Here is a 14,284-nt window from a genome sequence, read left to right on the forward strand (position 1 = left end):
TGTATTGTACAAATAAGCGCTTTAACACAGCGATACAGTTTTTTAATTTTTAAAAATCTGTGGAGACAGTGATCTTGTCTTTAAGATATAATAGTCCTTTCAGTATAATGTCTTAAAGACGTTGCCTTTAATATCTGTTGGGAAGGAAATGTCCAGACTTTTCAAATCTTTTATTATATGTTTCCGTTTTTGTTTACATAGGGAACAATGTTTATAGTTGTGTGTACAGTGGGGGGGTCTACAACAAAAAGTGTATATTTTCAAACAATCTTTTAATGATTTAACAATTTTTGTAAATCATTTTCAGGCTTCTGCAGCTGTAGATTCTCACTGTGAATCCCCTGCTTGCTCATGCATAAGTGTATTTGCAATACCAAATATACAGGTTTAGTATTTTTGCCTGTTAGTGATTGTTTCACATGTGTAACGTTTTGGTTGCGATGTTAAATGGTGGATGAGTACTGTGGATGTGAATGTGGGAAGTAATTTTAATCATCTGTAATTGGTCACAAGGCCTAAGTTGCAGTAACTATTGCTGTTTTATTTAACGATGCCTTGTTGCTTTGTATGCACTAACATTTGGCTGTAAACACTGTGTGTCTATCCAACAGGGAGCCACAGTATTTAAATTGACCAACCTAATGTTACAACTCCTTTTGAGGTGGCCAAACGTAAACTAAAAGCCTTAATTAAAGTGGTGCAATTTTGCATAACTTAGCATCAGTAGTTCAATAAATTTGGATTGCCAAAAAAAAAATAATTGTTGGATGTTTTACTTCTGGGAATCTTCTTGTCAATGTTGAATAGGTAGGTGTTAGTTACTACATTTCAGACTGGGGGCTTCCAACATGGTTGGTGGCACCCTGGACACAGCCACAGAACAGTCCTTAAGCAGAAGGTTTCTATGCTGAGAATGACCACGAGTAGCGTGAGCCATCGGGAGAAGTGAGTCAGGAGATGGGAGCTGGGGTGGAGGTGAGGCAAGAGACCCCAAGTTGTACTTTCTGAAGGCGAGTCTGGCAAGTGGGTGGGTGGGGCCTTGCAGCCACCAGGAGGGAAGGGCTGGGGTCTGGACTTTGTAGTGACAGCAGATTAGAAAGCAAGAGATGACTCTGATGTCTCAGAAAGAGGAACTGTTCTATCTGGGTGGCTTCCTGGGTGTGAGAGGACAAGGAAAAGGAAGCATCAGAAGTTCAGACCTGGGTCACCCTTCCAGACCCACTAGGTGCTAACAAGGCTCAGGGAGGGCTGGAGGGGTCCAGAAGGGGGGCTGGTTGGAAGAAGACAAGTTTAGAGGTTTTCTGAGTGGGCAGGAAACGCCATCTGATTCACTTATTCAACCATTTGCAAATATTTACTGAGGGCCTGCTCTGCGTCTGGCCCACACTCGCCACTGGGATGGACAAAGGCCCTGACAGGATGTGCAGTGTTTACACGTTCACCTTCTTTGATCTGGAGAAAATGAATCTATCCCCAGCCTGAGGAGAGCATCTCCCCGATCCCACCTACCTTTTTCCTGCTCAGCCGCTTCACTAAGGTCTGGAAGCTTGAGCCCCACTAAGTTCTGATTTCTTAGCAGGATGTGCTCCTTTTTAGGAAAAGAAAGACAACATTTCAGATGGTGACCTCAGGCTGGACTCTTCCCTCGGTTCTATGGCTCTGTGACCCCTCAGTCTCACGGGGCAGCACCCGGGGCGGGGACAGTCACGACATCTGAGGGGCACCAGGAAGACCGCTCCTCTCCCAGCCTGTAAAGGTGCTAGAAACCCCACCATCAGTGCCCCATTCCTTGGGTCAGGAATGGTCCTTCGCATGGCTGGCTTTTTAAATAAGCCTGTGAGCCTCAGGGAGAGGGAGCTGCCAGCCACATGGTGGCTTAAGGCTGGAGGACAAACAGAAGCAGAGCCCAGGGCTCTGGGGATAGGAGGGTCCCCTGGGTGCGTATGGAGCCGCCAAAGATGGAAACAATGTTTGTGATCTCATGGCTGTGCTCTGAGCTGCCTGGAGCTTCCGGCCTTGTTATTCTGGGCAGTGAGTGCCCACTCTCAGGACTTGCAGCCTCTCCTGCCCCCAGTTCCTCAGTGGCCTGTGATAGCACCTCTTGAGTTGTTGTTAAACTCTCCAGACGAATGAGGCCTGCAGATTGCCGTCCCAAGGCTGCAGGCCAATAGCCACTGCTGCCTGGGGCTTCGGCCAGCAGAGCCGAGGAGAGATGGGGATGCTGACGGCAGGTATGTGGCACAGGTAGGCTCACACCTGTTCCAAGTCCAAGACCGGCGCTCCCAAGTGGAAATGCCACAAAGAGCTCCTGGGGCCTGTGACCTGTGCTTCTAAGGGGATTTTCAGTGTCCCGGTAGCAAAGGCCACTTGGACGGTTTTCCTCCCCGGTGAAGGAGAGGAAAGGGCCAGCAGAGGGAGCTCTGGCCCAGATGGAAGTCATGCACCAGGGCCCTTGACCTGTTTCCTTAACCAGAGGCCCACAACCAAGCGGCTCTCAGCACCCTGGCTTGGGCTGGAGGTGTGGTCAGACGCAGGGCAGTGGTTAGTGGGATGGGGCCTCCAGGTTCTCTGTGGTTTTCTTTGCTGCAGAGGGGAACTGGCAGGGGTCTGGGGGTGGTCTGTTGCCTGGCCTGGCCTCTGCTGCCCAGAGGCACGTGAAGGCAAATGCCTGTCTGGCCTCCTTGGCGTCACCTTCCCCAGGGGTCTGGGGCTGCGGCCCACCAGGGGCGGCTCTTGCAGGCCTGTGCTGACCCGCTAGTTAGTGAGGTCTTCCTGGCTGGGTGGGCTTTTCCGTGTATAATGTTTTTAACCTCAGCAGCCAGGCCCCAGCTCCCCTGGAGCCTCCAACGCAGAAGGCTTCTGTGCAAGACAGTGGCCACGGTTGGAACGTGTTCCTGCTAGTGCAGATCCCCAGCCCCGCACTTGCTCTTGACCGCTGTCAAGTGCCTCATTTCCTTCCCTGTCCCACGGCCCCTCTGTAGGGGAGCCAGGAGGGCCTCGTCCAACTCCAGCTGTGCGGGCGCCAGGCCTCACCCCGTGGAGTCCCGGCTGCCTTGGCCTGTGGCCTGGGTTGGCCCTCTGGGGAAGTGGAGCTTGGGTAAGGATTTCTTTGTCCTGTTAAACTCTTCTCTTCCTCACACCCTGGGCTCTCTCCCCCTGCATCTCTGGATGACCCCCAGTCATTCCATGAATAGGGCAGTAGCCCCATGAGAGACAGCTGTGCCTGGTTTGATGGCCAATGACAGTTAGGGACATCAGGGGTGTTAGAAGAAATTCACCACAGGGGGAGCAGCCCCTCACGGCCATGTTTGGATGGGTTTGAGGCCCTTTGTTAACAGGTATCAGGAAGGAAAGCTTGGGGGGCAAGACAGAGGGAAAAGCCATTCCATCCTTGCCCTATCCTAGGCATGACAAGGTGCTCCATCAAAGGCTTCTTGTTCGTGAGCCACCAGCTCCAGTTAGAGAGGAAAACACAGCCCAGGACTCAGGGCCCATGTGTCCTTCCATATACCCACCTTCCCCTTGAAATGTGGCAGCTCTACACCAGCTGACCTCACCCGAGTGAGCAGGGTAGAGGCACGAAAGGTGATATTTATGAAGGACATGCTGCCCAGTGGGCTGGTTTTTGGGGTGGGGAGGTTCAGGGTTCCACAAGGCCCACGTCTGGGCCACAGCTGCCCCACCCCAGGCCCAGGTCAGCCCGGCCCAGAGGCCCTCAGCCCAGGTTGGGGACCTGGACGCACACCCTGCCCAGCAGGACCCCAGGAACCCACCTCACGGAGTTTGGTCAGTTTCTGCATCCGCACTGGCTGCACTTGTATCTGAAAGTCTTTAAGTCCAGGAGCCTTGGCCAGCTTGCTGCCAGCTTTGCCTGACAGACGCTTCTCTTCCTCTGCCAGCGGCACCTTGGCAAGCACTTTCTGAAGCCGGGGGCCGGGTTCTTCGGGACTGCTGTCCCAGGAGACATCCCGCAGCAGGGGCGGCCGGGACACAGGGGGCCACAGCTCAGCTTTGGAGCCAACCTTGGACCCTGTGGGCTCTCCGACTGTACTTTTCCCCTGGGGGGACTGGGGAGCCGCCCCTCCAGAGCCCTGGGTTGGGCTTCTGGGCAGAGGGTTGCCCTCCTTGGCTGTCTTCAGAAGCGGCTTCCCTAGCTCGCTCTCAACAGGGCCAGGCTGGGGGCTGTTCAGGGCCATTTTCCCACCACTGCCTGTGCCAGAAGCTGGGCCCTTGGGTATGGCCTCTGGGCGATGGAGGGGATCAAAGTTTTCCTTTTGTTCTATTGCAATTTCTTTGGACTTCTCAACTGTGGGAGAGCGAGGAGTCAGCCTGCCCTGAGACACTTTCCTCTGGTCATTCTGCTTGCGGTCAGCTAGCCCTTTGAGGACATTCTGAAAGAGACAAGGTAGAGCTGGGACCCCGGGGGCAGGTTGGAGGGGAGAAGGGTGGATTCACCTCTGCTGTGGGGTCTCTAACCCCATGGACCCTGCTAAGGGACCCGCACGTGTGTGTGCGTGCGCACGTGCGCACACGTGTATGTGTGTACGTGTGTGTGTGTGTGTGTGTGTGTGTGTGTAGGGGTGGGGAGGTGTTGGAGAGGTATGGGCTAGGTAGAAAGGGAGGACTTCTCAGTCACATCTGAGCCGGCAAAGGGGACCTACAAACAAGCCTGAGGTTTGTAAAACAGACAGGATAAGGGGACCTGCCATTCAAAACCTGCCAAGAACTTCCCAAGGGCTAGGCGCTGCAGAGGACAGTGGAATGGAGTGCAGCCACAGGTTTTGGCTTTGACTCTGCTGCCCCAGACTCCAGTCCTGGCTCTGCCTGGCAAGGCCCTTAACTCTTAGGGATTCAGATTTCCCATCAGGTCTGTGAACTCCCTGAAATTATATACAAATGTATATGTGTGTTTGTGTGTTGTATGTACTTTTCTGGGAAGAGAGTCCATAGCTTTCAACAATGTCTCAGAGCGTTCTATGATCCAAAAGAGGTTACAGATCACTGAATAAGGGGGTTCTTGCAAAGCTGATAGCTTGCTGTTCAGAAGTTCCAAGATTCTGTGCTCTTCTTTCATTTCCCAAGGGAAAGCTGCTTTGTGAGGTGCAGGTTCGTGTGTCTGTCTGGGTATTTGTGTGGCTGTCTTGTGTGTGTGCTGAAACTCTACCAGAGGACTCTATCCCAGACCCAGTTCTAGATGAGATTATATTCTATGCTGCCCTGACACCACCTTGAGCAGGTGGTTCTAAGCAGGTGTGGGGCTCTTCGTTTGCTCGTCAGCAGAGATGAGGTTTTCCAGGCTGCCCCCAGGTAGAGTCCCAGCTAGGGGCTGGAGCTTTCCTGCAATTTTCACTAGAGCTGACGGGGGCAGCAGTCTTCCCTGGCTGTTGCTGGGCCCAGTGGTCCCCCCGGCCTCTGGCAGCAGCCTGACTGGGAATGTAGGACTATGGGCAGGACCACCATGGAGGTCATCCCCACTGAATCCCGCAGCCTCACCCCCTCCACCTCAGGCTTCCAGTCACCGTAGGGCAGAGGAACCTTCTAGCTTCCTCAGCCTTGACCTTCCACTCACGCACACCCACTGGCAGGCTGCCCAGGGCCAGCCTAGGCTTCTGGGACACCGTGTCTCCCACACTCAAATCATCCAAACTGGGCAGACCTCAAACTCACAGGCTCGCCAAGGGGAGGTGAAGAGACTTCGGCCTCATCCCCCTTCTGCTGGAGAAAGTAAACACGAGTCAGTCAGCAACGTGAAGAGGCCGAGTCTCCTCTTGAAACACCCTCAAGGAGACCCCTACAGTGGTGCCGATGTCTCCCCCACCCAGCACCCTCGCCTCCAGCGGGTCATGGAGGGCCTCTCAGGTGTTACGGGGTTAGAGGAGAGACTAGTTGACATAGAAACCCCAAACGGTGCCCCGTTACCTGTGGTGGTGCTCCGGGCAGAGGGGACCCTGGGCCACTGCACGCATCCAAACCTAAAATGGTCCAGACACTGGCAAGTGATGTCCAGCACCCCAGACCCTCAGCTGTCCCTTTAGCAAAAACGCATCTACCTCCCCAGAGTGTCCTCCCTTGGGTCCCTCGGGCCCAGGAGCCAGTAATGCCCATGCCTGTTGAGTACCTCTCACAATGCCAGGCTCTGTGGGGAGTCCCCATCTAATCATCACAGAAACCACATGAGGCCAGGGCAGGGGGAAATCAAGGCCACACAGCCGGAGTGTCAGCGCTGGGATCTGAACCCGGGCTGCCTGGCCCGAGCCTGAGCTTGCCCCGCAGCTCTGACAAGGGTAGGCTGCTCTCCCTGGCACCCCAGCCCTACCCTGGCTGAGCTGAGGGTGTGGCCCTGAACGCAGCCTAATGAAAGGGAAGCAGTCAAAACACAGAGTGGCCCAAATAGAGGCCTTTGCAAATAAGCTCTGAGGTGACCTCTCTCCAGGTCCTCTCTGGGCAGAGGGCCCCGGCCATAGCCCCCTTCCCTCCATCCTCATCCTGGGCTAGGCCTACCTCCCCACGCTAGCTTGAAACCCCAAAGAAAGCACATCTTCCTCCTCTGAGGCAGCTCAGCCAGGCCCCTGGGGAGGGGACCAAACGGGCATCCTGACTGGGAAGGCTGCAGGACAGGAGTCCTGGGGCCCAGGGGAGGGACTGAGCCACCACCCAAGGTGGGGAGCCAGAGTGGGCAATGCCGTGGGGTTCGGGGGGGAGGTGGACCTCACCAGGCCGCTTGGGGACGGTGAGGGAGTTGCTCTGAGAGGACCCAGGAGAAGTTCCGGGGCTGAGGTTTGGGGAAACAGCTGTGGAGACAGACACAAATTGGCCAGCATTCGTGAAGGTTCAGGACTTCAGCCTAACAAAGACATCCTTTCAGGTATTTCTCGCCTCTGGGGACTGGGTCTGCCTCGTCAGGTTCAGGGGCTGATTCTGGACTCCATATGAGGCTCCTACCACAGCCCAATGCCTCCCTGCTGCCAGCCCAACAGAGGGGGCGCTGGGGTCATTTGGGGGAGAGGGAGGGTGATTGGGGTCACACTCCTCAAGTCTGCCTGGCCTCACCCCAAAGCACCTTCTAGAAACAGAGGACCTGGCATTGCTTGGCAGGTACAGCTCCAAAGGCTATACCTCCTAGACTTGCCAGGATGGCTCTGATTTCAAATGTGCCCCTTCCCTCCTAAGTACATTCAGACTTGTTTAGCTGCCCCCAATTTTTTCCTCAAGAAAAAGAGTGACTTTAGCCAAAGGGATAGCAGGAGAATTTCAGAAAACCTTTCTTCTAATCCAGAAATTCCAGAGAGACACCAAAGACCACACTTCCCTTCCCTAGGATCCTTCCCGGGGCACAGCTGGAGGTCAGGGAGAGGAAGCCCAGGGCCAGCCTCTCCTGACCTTTGCAGAGGAGGTGCCCACAGAGCAGGGCCTCCTGGGGATGGTGGGAGACCACACAGACCCCAGCCCTGCAGGGTGGCCCGGGAGTCTGCGCACTCGGGCATCACACAGTGGGTTTCTCTCCAGGCAGGGTTCAGGGACTGGGGAGCCCAGGTCAAGTTCATGGGTGTCATATGGGCTAGCAATTCTTGGCAAAGCAGGAAGACAAAATGGTCACACATAGACCCCAAAAAATGGAAAGCAGAGTTTTCTGGGCTAGAGTTGGGTCAGTATTTCAGAGCTTCTGCTACGGAGTGCGATGCCCTCTCCCCACAGGATCCTCTCCACGAGCCTCAGTCCTCCCGGGCCCAAGAGGCCTGGGGGCAGGCGCGTCGAGAGCCACCCCTGGGAAGCAGGGCTCCTGCTGCATCTGGGGCTGGGCCCTCCGCAACGCCCGCCCCCGTCGGAGGGGCTCAGGGCGGCCTCCTGTCGTCCTACCTGACGGGCAGTCGCCGGGGCTGCTCCTGGACTTCCTCCCGCGGCGGGTCAGGAACCGCTCACTCACCGACTTGGCTTCCTCCAGCAGCGCCAGGTTTTTCTTCTTGTCCTCCTCTGAGATGCTGATGTCCGGCAGCTGGCCGTTTACCAGGTCAATGATGTGCCCCGTAGGGTCTGCAGAGGAGGGGTGAGCACGGCGTGAGAGCCACGGAATCCTTGGTCCCCAACCTCAGCCCTGCCCCCAGTCCCTACCCCTCAGCCCAGGGACACTGCCCAGAGGGGACTTGGCCAGCCAAATCTCAGCCCATTGCCGGGTCCTGGAGAGGGCTGCGTGGGGACAGCCAGGGCTCCCCCAGCAGGCCTGACCCCTCCAGCTTGTAGCTGGTGGATGTGGCAGGTCCTCTGTCACAAATGGCCGTGAAGCCACCTAGGTTCCCAGTACTGTCCTCCACTCTGCCATGAGGGAAGGCCACCAGGAGACCCACCTGTTCTACCTGCTCCCCTAGTGTTCTTCCTTCGGTCTCTCTTTCTTTAACAAGATAGTGAGCTTAACATATGTGGATAAAGGAAGCACTCCAAAGATCATGGGCCAAAGACACAACCCCATGGCCACCTTCCCTCCTTTTTCCCTCTACTCACATTGTTTACCCCCATCCTTCTCCATAACTGCCCCTTCTCCAGGACGCATTCCCTGGGTGAGTGACACCACCTCTCACCCAGCTGCTCGGAAACGTAGGAGTCACTCCACACTCTTCCCTCCTCCTCAGCTGCCCCCAGGTCCAACCAACTCAGCATCAAGTAAGTATCTCTGGAACCTGTGCCTCATCGCCACTGTTGCTCATCAGCTGTAACTTATGCACAATTACATCAGCCACCTCATAGGCCCTCCACCTCCAGGCTATCTGCTCCGTCCCATCCTCCACTGCCTATCACAGTGACCTTCCTAAGGGCCATATCTGACCATGCGATTCTCCTGCCTCAGCTCATCAGGATTCCTCCTGGTCCCCCGTGTGACGTCCAGATGCCAAACTGCGCCCAGCCACTTTCCCTGATCCCACATACTCCTCTCCTCCAGCCCCTTGGTAGTGAATGGCTCCCGTTGTGCCTCTCCAGCCTCCGTTCCTCCTCCTTCTGGTCATAGCTCCCCGGTTTGCACTGGGTGAAACTCGTCTGAGTCTCAGTCATGTTAGGAAGGAGCTAAACAATACTGCCCATCTCAGCCCAAGTGCCAGTAAGGGGACCACGTACCATCCTCAGCCAGCCAATGAGCTCAATCCCCCTCGGTGACTGGTTCAGGGATGGCCATGGAGGCCAGTGAGAGGCAACTCTGAGAATGGTGGTGGGTATATGGGGAAGAGGAGCTCTCTTTCCACTGAAGGGATATAAGTTGCTGGTAGCCATTTGCCCAGAAGGAAGCCAACACGCAAGAGAGGAAACTTGGGAGATGGGATGGGATGATTGCTAATGACCCAACATGAGCATCTGGGCTCAGCGCTCCCTGAACACACAGACCCTGGCTTTTATTTATTTTTATGTGTTTTGGCATAAGCTAGTTTAATTGAGTTTCTGTCATTTGAAAGAGTCCTGACACACAGCCAAGCAGGCAATTGCTCTGTTATGGCTCCTGCCCAGCAACACAATTGCTTCCTCCACCCAAATGACGTTTCCTCCCTCTTGTCTATCTGTCCGACTCTCTAAGGCACAACTCAGATACTATCCCCTCTGGACTACTAATCTGAGAAGAAGAAGAGGGGAAGGGGCCAAGCCCGGCCAAGCTGCCAGACCTCAGTCTTCTTCCTACTCAAACACACCTTCAGTTGGACCCCTATCTCCGGTGGCAGAAATAAGACAAATCGGTCTAGCCCTTACCCACAGAAGTCAGGGGAGCAGTGGAAACCTTCAGGTGTCGGTGAGAAAGCCTCCTGTGGGGACTGTGAGCTCTGAAAGACCAAACAGAGTCATCTTGTTAGGAAAATTTGTCCACAGCTGGTAAATAGGAGACCAGATGCTTGCATAATCTTTCAGAGTCATCCTAGAGCATCATCTTACAAGCTTGTTATTTTTTCAAGGGCGAAAAAATATGGGAATTTGTTAGAAATGCAAGTTCTCAGGCTTCACCCACCGACAGGATCAGAAACTCTGGGGATGGGGCCCAACCATCTGTGACCGAACAAGCCCCGGCCCCAAACCCAGGTGATCCTGATGCTCTCCAAAGTTTTCGAACCACTGCCCTTTGTAACTTTGACGATTTAGTATTTATTAGGGCTCAGACTCTGAGTGAATATCTAACTTGCAGAAAACTCATAAACTGTGAATAATTGCCTGGTAGAGATGCAGATGATTTCTGTTGGGGAGAAAAGATAAAAATAAGGTTTCATTGCCCTGTGAAACATTAACCTATCTTGTATCTAACTTAGCAATCTTTTTTTTCTCTTTTTAAAGATGTATTTATTTATTTATTTTGGGGGGCTGCGTTGGGTCTTCATCGCTGCGCACAGGCTTTCTCTAGTTACAGCAAGCGGGGGCTACTCTCCATTGCCTTGCGCGGGCTTCTCATTGCGGTGGCTTCTCTTGTTGCAGAGCACGGGCTTTAGGTGCACAGGCTTCAGTAGTTGTGGCACGAGGGCTCAGTAGTTGTGGCTCACGGGCTTACTTGAGCCACAGCATGTGGGATCTTCCCGGACCAGGGATTGAACCCGTGTCCCCTGCATTGGCAGGCAGATTCTGAACCACTGCACCACCAGGGAAGTCTCTAACTTAGCAGTCTTATTCCAGCTTTCTTTTCCTCCTCACTGATTATACTACGTACATCCATTTCTCGTATCCTCCTTTGAGCTGGCTTTGTTATCCTGATGGTCCCCTCGTTAATGAGTTAAGTAAATCTTTGACACATGCTCACTATATATCTGTATTAGAATTATCTTTGTAACTTTTTGGAAATTAAACTTAGAAAATCTCATTCCAGCTAGACCAATGCATGGGCTAGTGCTGTGTAAAACCTAGGCAGGGACATCCCTGTGCATGTGAGCCAGTGTCCCTTCCAAGAGATCATCTTCCACACAGGACCCACTTTGGCCAGAAGCAGGATTCTAGTAAAAAATTCACATCTTTTAGGTCTGTTTGAAAATATCTGAGCAGTTACTGTAGAAAACTCCCCTGCTATGAGCTGTGCTTTTCTTAAAGGTTAACAAGGTGCAAAGAGCCAAATCTAGGAGAGAAGAAATAATTTGTGGGGAAAGATAATGGAAAAATCCCAAGCTCTCTCTCCCATTTTGAAAAACTGCTTGATTGTATTTCATCAATAAAATGATCAAGAACGAAGAAAAGATTTGTAAAAAATAGAGCTGTCTAATCCTCACATGCTAGGAAATACTGCTCTTTACAGCACAGATTAGGCAAATAGGAGGTTACCTGTTGACCAGGTTTTTGTCAGTTTCTTCTTCCGGTGAACTGGCATCCCCAGTCAGGATGATGGTGGGTGGACTGCAAGATATTCCTGCGGTGGGAGGGCCCTGGTTGTTTAGAACAAAAAACACAGATGGAGTTAAGCTCCCAGGAGCTGGAGCCCTTATTCAAGTATCATGACACTCAGAGACTTCTTGACAAGGGTCAAATGCTGTTTATTTGGATTATTCAGGGGGGGGAAAAAAAGGCAGTTTCTCCTTCATTTACCGAGCTTAACTTGGTCTATTTTCATGCACTAAGATTAGGGAACTTCTAAGCCATCCCTGGTTAATTCTCACTAACAATGTAGAAAAAGAATGGTGCAGGGTCCTCAGGCTGCAACCAGCCTGGTTGGGGAAGGATGGAGGCCAGCAGAAAAGGCAGTGACACCACACATTCCCAATACTCAGTGACGCCCTACATTTGGCTAATTGTGACCTTTCAATAAAGGTGATTTGTTCCATGGATAATGGAACACGCTTTGACTTTTGTAACTTTGTAAAAATGTTTATCTACATAAATACACATTTCTGAAATAAGAACAAAAGTTAGGAGCCAATCCTTAGATTTTTGAGATAGTTTGCAACCACTAAACAAAATAGAACAAAACTACTAACCATCAAAATGAAAGAGTTATTACATCCCAGGTTGGAGAAGTTGTAGTGAAATTGGTATACCGTTATGCTGCTAATGGCTGTGTGAGTTGTAAAACCCTATCTGGAGTAGAAAAAATACTTGCTGAGTGAGTAAATGAGTGAATGAAATAAAAGCAATACTGTATAGGATATACAATAAGATCCATGAAGATGCATATCAACCTGTGTTTTCCTACACCTAAGTGTACTGGGGGTAAAAATAGGACCAGTTAACAGTAACACACAGTATCTCTCTGGTTCTTCTGCCACGTGCTATTGCGGTATTTCCATCTCAGAATTATTCCCAGCTATGTCTGGGAGACTCTCCAGAGGTCCTGACTCCTCCAGAGGACCCTTCATCATTTGCCTTCTCCTCTGCCCTGCCCCCTTACTGATGGGTACAGCCCGGGCCCTCTGTGAATGCCCTACTCTCCCTGCCAAAGTCCTGTCTCCCTGGGCTCCCGAGCATGTCACACCACCTGCACTATTGGTGTGGCCTCCTGAATCTTCAGAGCAGCAGGTGCCCATGGCCACTGTCTCTGGAGGTCGTGTCCTTCTGGAGTCCCTGGGCATTAAGTGCTCTTACCTCTACTGGCCCCACTGAAGCCATGGCCTGGGGGCTGCCCTCGCAGAGCCAGGCTGAGTTGTGTTCTTGAGCCCTTGGTATGCAGGTGTTGGTTCCTTGCGAGATGAGGAGGAGGTTCTCTCTCCTTTTCACATCATTCTTTGTTGTCAAGTGGGTGCTGTACAGTACCATGTGGACTTCTCAAATCCCACAACTTCTAATGAAACCAGCTCTTCCCATTGTCATTTGCATCTCTTCCCTCCCTTGGCCTCAAACATGAGGCCGGGTGAGCTGGAGAAGAGTCTCTGAGTCTAGCCAGGGAACGCTGGACCCCTATGTTCCAGGACCTTTCAGCAGGAGGGAGCTGCAGTGATGGGAGGAGGGGGAAGCCCTCAGAATCCTCGAGCACATGGAAGGGCAGGGACTTTGGCTGGGTAGGAGGAACAGGAAGCAGCACTGCCTTTTGGAAGAATCACACTGCACTCAAATTTCTGCTCATTATCTGCTAGCTGTGTGTCCTTGGGCAAGTTATCTAACCACTCTATGCCCCATGATCATAAAATCTAACTCACAAGGTTGATGTGAAGATTAAAAATAATGTTGACACAGCACCTGGCACATGACTGATGTTTTCAATAAATGGTAATATTACTGTCAGATTACCTTTCTCTCTCTCATTCGACAAACACAGTTTAGTTATCCATCATGTGCCAGGGGCAGTTTGAGATACAAAGACCCTCAAGAGCTCACAGCCAAGCAAGGGATACAGAGAAGTAATTAATACTTATAATAAGTATAAGGAATGAAGCACATTCTGTGAAATGATAAGGAATGAAGCACATTCTGTGAAAGCTCAAAGAAAAGGAAAGAAAACTCTCTCAGGAGGGGAGCTGGAGAAGACTCTCAAGAGGAGGGGACATTTGAGCTAGGTCTTGAGGGATGAATAGGAGCTTGCAAGACAAAGATATTAGGGGAGAGGTTTTTGGGCAAAGGGAACAGCATAAGTAAAAGGCATAACTGGGCATTAGGGATTCACAATATAGCTAGAGCATAGACTATAGAGTATGTGAAATAGGAGGGCCCAGGGATGGGGGCGGCCATATTGTGATTTATAAGAAATGTATATATTTGGTCATTCAGATGACAAAAATATATTCCTCATATATATTTGGTCTTCATCCACAGTTCCTGGCTTACAGCTCCCCAAACACTTGGAACTTCCTGAGTGATAAAAGCTTGGGGAAACATCTTTTGTTATAATATTTGGTCTCTTGTCCTCAGTTCCTGAAAATGCTTCAGAGAATTGCTTGACATGTTATAATGAGGTCCAAGAAACTAATTTTGGGGCAAAATATGAAACCAGAATAAGAGGTTGAGCCAGCTTTTGAAAGACCTTGGTTGCTACTCCAGTGAGTTTGGTCTTTGTGGTTTTGGAGATGGGGAACACTGAGGATTAGGCCTGGGAATAACTTGACTGCCCAAAGAGAAAACAGAAATGTTGACAGCAGATCCGTCCATGGATCCCCGTGATTCCCACTGGTTGAGTTGCTGGAGGAGGCCCTGTTACTGAAGCACCATTCTGCCCCATAGGAATTTTGAGGAGCTCCCTAGTAAACTGGAGCCGTGTCACTCTCCAATTGGATATGCACGGTTGGAGAAGGTAGAGCGACAGGGAGTCAGCATGATGCTTGTGGCTGAAGCCAGGACTGGCCAACCTGTCCTCATGACCCCAGAGCTCCAGTCCCTCCAAGAACGCAGATATACATCTTTCTGTCAAAGACTC

General features: G+C 51.8%; 1 protein-coding gene across 3 annotated transcripts in view; it reads right to left on the bottom strand.

The window, feature by feature from the left end:
- IRAG1 (inositol 1,4,5-triphosphate receptor associated 1) overlaps positions 1-14,284 on the bottom strand; it is a gene marked incomplete at its 5' end in the record, with an annotated part of 117,330 nt that overhangs the window by 48,838 nt on the left and 54,208 nt on the right. The window contains 8 exons of one of the 3 annotated variants that reach the window (XM_082660482.1): positions 1,510-1,588; positions 3,774-4,391; positions 5,668-5,712; positions 5,920-5,972; positions 6,714-6,791; positions 7,858-8,031; positions 9,727-9,797; positions 11,269-11,369. In XM_082660482.1, coding sequence (XP_082516608.1) covers positions 1,510-1,588; positions 3,774-4,391; positions 5,668-5,712; positions 5,920-5,972; positions 6,714-6,791; positions 7,858-8,031; positions 9,727-9,797; positions 11,269-11,369 — 1,219 coding nt within the window. Of the gene's footprint in view, positions 1-1,509; positions 1,589-3,773; positions 4,392-5,667; positions 5,716-5,919; positions 5,973-6,713; positions 6,792-7,857; positions 8,032-9,726; positions 9,798-11,268; positions 11,370-14,284 lie in introns of all 3 variants that reach the window. The other 2 variants (XM_082660481.1, XM_082660483.1) reach the window with 2 other exon arrangements.

Source organism: Grampus griseus (genome assembly GCF_964374135.1).
Source record: "Grampus griseus genome assembly, chromosome: 8".
In the NCBI taxonomy this organism is placed as follows: Eukaryota; Metazoa; Chordata; class Mammalia; order Artiodactyla; family Delphinidae; genus Grampus; species Grampus griseus.